A 6,690-nucleotide genomic window follows, 5' to 3' on the forward strand; every position below is an offset into this window, starting at 1 on the left:
GGTGTTATTTTGAAGAACTAAAATATTTGAAATAGAGTGGTCAGAAGATTTCTATATTTTGAATAAATATTCAATGAATATTCGAATATTCAAATGTAGTGGTAACTTAATAATAACATAAAAATTGTTGGCAATGTCATGCGACCCCTTTTCAACCACGCCACTGAATGAATTATCGTATTATTTGTGCGCCATGTATAGCTCATGATTCAGCGCCATCTATTATCGAGTTACTTCTCCACTTTGGGTAGTCACAAAATCCAACTACATTAGCGACCCCTGGTGACTATTTCCTTGCCGTCAAACGGCGGTTGGCTTACTATCCTTTCCTTATACTATGCTTCTGTTAAGCAGTAAATCTTTTATGCTCTTCTTGAATTTCTTTAAATTTAGTACCTTCATGGAAGTTGGCAAACTATTGAATAATCTTACACTTTGATAGGAACGTTCAAATCTAGATGTTCTATGACTTGGTATCATTAGAATATGATTGAATATGAATGGGATATCAAGACTTGAAAAAGAACCAACAATGAAGTCAAGCAAATCACTGATTGATAAGATTGAGAGACAGAGATGGTTTGATCATCATGTCCTGTAAATGCCTGATGGCTAAAAATTTCCCTCAGAAAAAAAAGAGAGGTAGACCAAGGAGATCTTGAAACGGTTCAATTAGTGAAGTAATGACAACTTTAAATTTACAAGAAGTAGATGTCTTAAACAGTGAGGTCTGTTATGGCTTATATCAATGTTGTAATTTATGTTCTGTAATATATATATATGATAAGCATGGAGACAGCTTTCCTCACAGCACACATAATGAGTCATGTTGTTCAAAACAAACGACAACAGAAGAGAAGAGAATATATATGTATATTGGTACTGATACTTTTTGTTCGCATTTTTCATTGATACATTAAAAAACAAAGCGTCCTTATTCTTTAAAATTAAATACTTTTGCCTTTATATGAACCATGAAAGGTTTTATTGAAAAAAAAAAACTTACCTTATTTGCATTCTCTACCATGCACAAGAAGACTACATCTTCTCGACCTAATTTGATAGCAGTATGCAAAGGATAAGTAGTTTTACTTTTCAACATCTTATACAATAATGGGCCTGACATATCTTCGAAATCTGAAGCATTCAAGTCGTTCCAATGAGTAGACAGCAATCCAGAGCAGTAATTCAGCAATCTGTCAGCATTCAACATTTCCGCAACTGTGTAGAGTTTGACGCAATTCCTTATATTGACATTAGAAATCAAATACTGTTCACAGGACTCCACCAACTGATGTAATTTCAACTCATGTGCTTTTTTGAGAATATTCAGGGTAAATTCAACATTATCAACTTCAAGACTACTTGTATATATCCACTTTACAATAGCTGTACCAACATCAGTATCAATATCAGACCAATCTAATTCTTCTTTAGCAGCAAGTACAGTTTCATTCCACAAATCAGATCTGGCACCCAAAACTAACTTATGAGCATTTATGTCTTTATCATAAAGTTTGATTTTGATATCACTATACAACGATGAACCATACAAATTGCTGACATGATTCAAAAGACGGAATGCAAAAGTATCTTCCGAACTGTTTCCACTACTAGCAGCAATGGCATTGTATTTAATTTCTATTTCGTTGCATTTTTTCTGGAGCTTAGAATATTCATCTCTCAGTAAGGTGAGATGATTTTGTAGCTTCTTTATTTCAGAATTATCACCTATAATAAAAATTAATATAATTATGGAAATATAGAAAAACTAGTTATTATCTTACCCATTTTAATTATCAGTGAACCAGATAAGTGTATCTCAACCACGAATATTGTATTATAAAATTATTTCATTCCTTACTTTGATATTTTACACCGCCCTTCGAATTGTGCTAACCAATAATTTTAATAAAATGAATCTTTTTGACAGCTGATACAAAACAATCCTTTTAACTTCGTTTATACCTACTAGCTCGTTTATTCCATAATCAATAATAATAATCATAAAAGGATGTTAGTATATTTATAACTCTAAATACGCCTTAAAATATTAAAACCATTATATTTGAACTGCTTCAAGAAGAATATAAAGAAATGATAAATAAATGTTTCAATTTTACAACTTTATGTTTTGACTTTTTTGAATTAACATAAACGTAGTCTTCGAGATAACCTTGTTGGTTATAGGTCATAACTGGAGAAGATATTAATAGGAATTCATATCAATTTAATCTTATTTTTTAAGTAGTGCATCTCATGGAAATGGCTAATAATTACCGATACATAAACAAAATAGCACAAAACTTCAGGTAATATCTGCCTAAAATGTCTAGAAATATTAATTTATCTTACATCTATCTTGTAAGACCCAAAACACAGCCTACTGAGAGGAATAGTTTTATAGATTACATCAAAAGTATGACCGAAAATGAATATTTTCAGGTGTATCTCAACCTCTACTGTAAAAAAAGATGCATGGCTTTCAAAAATTTTTGTCAGAAAAATCGAACCAACCAAAGAATCCCACAGTCGAATGTTAAGTGATAAAGAAATCATATATGGTCTACAAACACACAATTTCAGGGCTGATTCAAAAAAGCCTTATTTACAGAATATGCAAGTACATGAAGTAAATGAATAGCGTCATTGAATTGATAGGCTTTTATTGCAGGAAGAATAACTTAGAACTTACTAAATCATTAGGATCTCTGAATGGTGTTGAATTGGTTGGGTCTTGGACAGTAAATGTTGGTGATCAAGATCAGGCGTTACATTTGTGGAAATTCAATGGAGGTTATGAAACCATTGATGCTTATAGCAGGGTTATAGAAGAAAATCAGGTATATAAAAATGAATAAATGTGAACAGTTGCGAGTAGTTATCTTGAATTTTTCAGGAATTCCAAAAACTCAATGAAGAACAGGGAAAATTAGTGAGATCCCGGCATTTACAGTATTTATTGGCATTTAGTTATTGGCCTCAAATCCTGCTGAGGCAAAACAAAAATATTTACGAAATAAGATCTTACGCTCTCAAACCCGGTACAATGATAGAATGGGGTAACAATTGGGCTCGTGCAATCAACTTCAGAAAAAATAATGATGAGCCATTTGCTGGATTTTTCTCCCAAATTGGAAGACTTTATAATGTACATCATATTTGGTGTGAGTGATATTAACTGAAATAGACCTTTTAGTTATTATCTGAAATATCAATCTGATCTTCATTTCAAAAAAAGTTATTTCAGTAAAGGATTAAAAGTTTGTGGTTTCAGGATGTTATGGCTGTATTCATATTTACTTTGAGCCCAATTTCTAATTATTATTATGATTTCAGGCTATGAAGATCTTAATAGCAGAAAAGAAACAAGAGAGAGTGCTTGGAGAGCCCCAGGATGGGATGAATGTGTTGCTTATACTGTACCCCTCATTAGAGAAATGCATTGCCGTATAATGGAACCTACAGAATTTTCTCCAACAAAATGAAAATATACTCGTACTTCGATATTGGCATAGGTAATTTTGCCAATTTTATTAAAAGTTAATTTTTTAAATTATATGGATTTTACGTCAATTATTTTTCCTTTTGAATTGTAAGTTTGAAATTATCTAGTAATGAGATTTGATTATATATTTTATTATATTATTGTGGTTTTTGATGGTGAATATATCATGGTATATAAGACTATTTTATTTGAATGCTTTGAATATTTAAGATTATCAAATTTCGTCAAAATGGTCAATAATGTACTAAGAGGCAGTTTGGCAAATTGCTGTTCAGTCTTCATGATTTTCCTTTAGGAATATAAGATTCTCACATTATAAACGATGACAAAGTATTTCTCTTATCCTTTCTAACAGGTGTTTTTTTTCGAGGTATATGACTTTAAGTTGGCATTACTGTTCAAGATGACGACCGATTTATCAGCTGTCAAGTGATTTATTCTCAGTTTGGTTTGGCAATTCATCATAAATAGACTCACGCCTGAATAACGCTTGCAAATAGTGCAATTTTATTTTGAAAATAATGGTTCTGTGCGCAATACGTATCGCGCACTACGTCCATTTTATTTTGTTTAGCGATGAAGCGCACTTCTGGTTGAATGGCTACGTCAACTAACAAAACTGCCGCATTTGGAGTGAAAAACTGACCGTTTGGTGCGCTTTATGGGCTGGTGGAATCATTGATCCGTACTTCTTCAAAAACAATGATGTCCAGAACGTTACAGTCAATGGTGATCGGTATAGAGCCATGATTACTAACTTTTTCATTCCTGAATTGAACAACCATGATGTCCAGGAGCTGTGGTTCCAACAAGACGGCGTAACATGTCACACAGCTCGTGCCACAATGGATTTATTGAAAGACACGTTTGGTGACCGCCTAATTTCACGTTTTGGACCTGTGAATTGGCCTCCAAGATCTTGTGATTTAACACCGCTAGACTACTTTCTGTAGGGCTATGTAAAGTCATTGGTCTATGCGGATAAGCCACAAACCCTTGACCATTTGGAAGACAACATTCGCCGTGTTATTCGAATGTTATTGCCGATATACGGCCACAAATGTTGGAAAAAGTCATCGAAAATTGGACTACATCCGAGCCAGCCTCGGCGGTCATATGCCAGAAATCATATTTAAAATGTAATGCCACAAGATTATCTTGCGGATAAATAAAATTCATGTCAATCGAATAATCCATCGTTGTTTTATTGCAATTTAAAGTTCTATAGCTCTAAAAAAAACACCCTTTACAAGCAAGGAGGACCCTTAATCTCAAGGTGACCATAATTTCAGTATTAATTCCAACCCTACATATCGATTCAGACACTCAAGGTCTGGAGTCCCTAATTAGTTATTCTTCACTAAGCTTTAGTGTAAACTATTTGGAAGTAACTTCATTTCACATGAGTTAATGCAATAAAAATGAAGATTGGGTGGAACTGTCAAAGAAGAATTCAGCGATCTACAAAAAGATATCTTCAACGTATATAGAGATATTTATTTCGTCATCATATAAATGAATTATGTTAAAATTCGTAATTTTTTACAAAATTTCAAATCAACTGCATACAGAGTCCAAGTCAAAACTTCATGGTTTCTGATGTGCTATGAAATGATACTTTCACAACACAATGTTATTTATCTTTTAACACGTTCACTGCGGCACGTATCCCCGGGGGCATGTGATGAGTCTTGATGTTAGTGCGGCACCAAAAACATGAGTGGATTATTCTAGTGCCAAAGCCATAAAGAAGTTGTTTTTTCACCGATTTGAACGATACAAATAGCAATGAAATTGATAGAACAGGCGAAGAAAGCATTAGTGAGCATGAAAATCGTTTTAAACAAGATCACACCATAGTCTAGAGCTCAGAAGCTACGTATTGCTATGGACCCTGAAAATTTCTATTCTCTAGCACATTCTGTTTGAGTCATTGTGGCTAAGCTGACAGGAGACCATTCTCAACCTCAGATATTTAGGCAAAATGCTAGCCCATTGTTACCCTGTAACAAGCGCGCAAAAAGGTGGTTATCAGTTTCTAACAAGTATTTAATTGATTCGGTTCTTACTGAATGGTGATTAATTTTGAATAAATTATTAATTGATATCAATTCACATCAATAAAAAAAGACAATACTTGAAATTAATCATTATTCTATTTTCTATTAGATTAGGTTCTTCGTAAAATGGCTTCCTCAACAATTAATCACTTATTATTATTTCGAAAAATGGAAAAAATATAATCTGCTTTATTTCAACTCGAAGTTCTTCAAAACAAAATTTACTATGAACCTATTACTAGATAGATTGTTTTCCGGAAATTAATCATTGTAACTTTCAAAATTCGCAGATAGGATTTTCAAGCTATGAAAATCAATCTATTATAATAAAATAAAAACAGTCTTTATTTCAAATAGAGAAAGTGAAGTGAAACCTAGTAAAAAAAATTACACTTCATGAAAAAATTCATTTACTGAATATGATTCAGTAACTTTGAAAATCCGCCTCTTGAAATCATGCTTAGTTGTCTGCAATTTTTTGGGGTGACAGTTTGTTGAAGAAGTTTGTGTACAGTATTCTGCATCACTCGAAATAAATCTATTTCTTAAGTATTTCAACTCTGTTGTTCTTGAGATATTTTTCCATCATAGATTTCTTATTTTCGAGGACAAACAGAAGACTGTTGGTAGTGTTTCATGAAATTAACTTCTACATGATATCCTGAATCCTAGTCTGAAAATAGTATGAATAGATCTCTTCCAAATGAAAATCCATAAGTTTCCGAGAAAAATTTTTCTGAATCAAAACATTTGAAAACTTGAACTTTGAAACTTATTATTTTTGGAAATGATGGACCAAAACCAGAGGTGAGTTCCCTAGTCACTCAGTATACAGGGTGTCCCGTAAAGACCACGTCAAACCGAGGGAGAATGTAGATCAAAGGATAACCCACCTGCTATGACAAACTTCCCATTATAAAAGTCTTACCGTTTCAGAGATTTTTTTTTTTTGAAAATGATTTTGCCCCTTTCAATAGTTTTGCCCTTACGGTTGGTACAATTTTACATCTTTCTGGTTAATTTTTTCAGTAAAATATTGCTGAAGAATGATTTTAACGTTTACATTAAAAACATCCTCCAAAAATTTGTGGATTATTTTGTTCATGAAGTTTAGCCCATCGT

General features: G+C 32.8%; 2 protein-coding genes across 2 annotated transcripts in view; one reads left to right on the plus strand and one right to left on the minus strand.

Moving 5' to 3' along the window:
• LOC123675569 (rabankyrin-5) overlaps window positions 1-1,969 on the minus strand; it is a 47,384-nt gene extending 45,415 nt beyond the window's left edge. Inside the window, exons 1-2 of the mRNA XM_045610946.1 lie at window positions 1,788-1,969; window positions 1,007-1,731 (exon numbers count right to left, since the gene is read on the minus strand). Of these exons, the coding sequence (XP_045466902.1) occupies window positions 1,007-1,731; window positions 1,788-1,791 (729 nt within the window). The 5' untranslated portion in view covers window positions 1,792-1,969. The remainder of the gene's footprint in view (window positions 1-1,006; window positions 1,732-1,787) is intronic.
• Window positions 1,970-2,157: 188 nt separating this feature from the next.
• On the plus strand, window positions 2,158-3,687 carry LOC123675572 (protein NipSnap). The gene is made up of 5 exons (XM_045610949.1): window positions 2,158-2,312; window positions 2,446-2,619; window positions 2,675-2,843; window positions 2,900-3,167; window positions 3,340-3,687. The coding sequence occupies exons 1-5, from the start codon at window positions 2,260-2,262 to the stop codon at window positions 3,486-3,488; spliced, it is 813 nt and encodes a 270-aa protein (XP_045466905.1). The 5' UTR covers window positions 2,158-2,259; the 3' UTR covers window positions 3,489-3,687.
• The last annotated feature ends 3,003 nt before the right edge of the window (window positions 3,688-6,690 follow it).

The sequence above is a fragment of the Harmonia axyridis genome, chromosome 3 (genome assembly GCF_914767665.1).
Source record: "Harmonia axyridis chromosome 3, icHarAxyr1.1, whole genome shotgun sequence".
Lineage (NCBI taxonomy): Eukaryota > Metazoa > Arthropoda > Insecta > Coleoptera > Coccinellidae > Harmonia > Harmonia axyridis.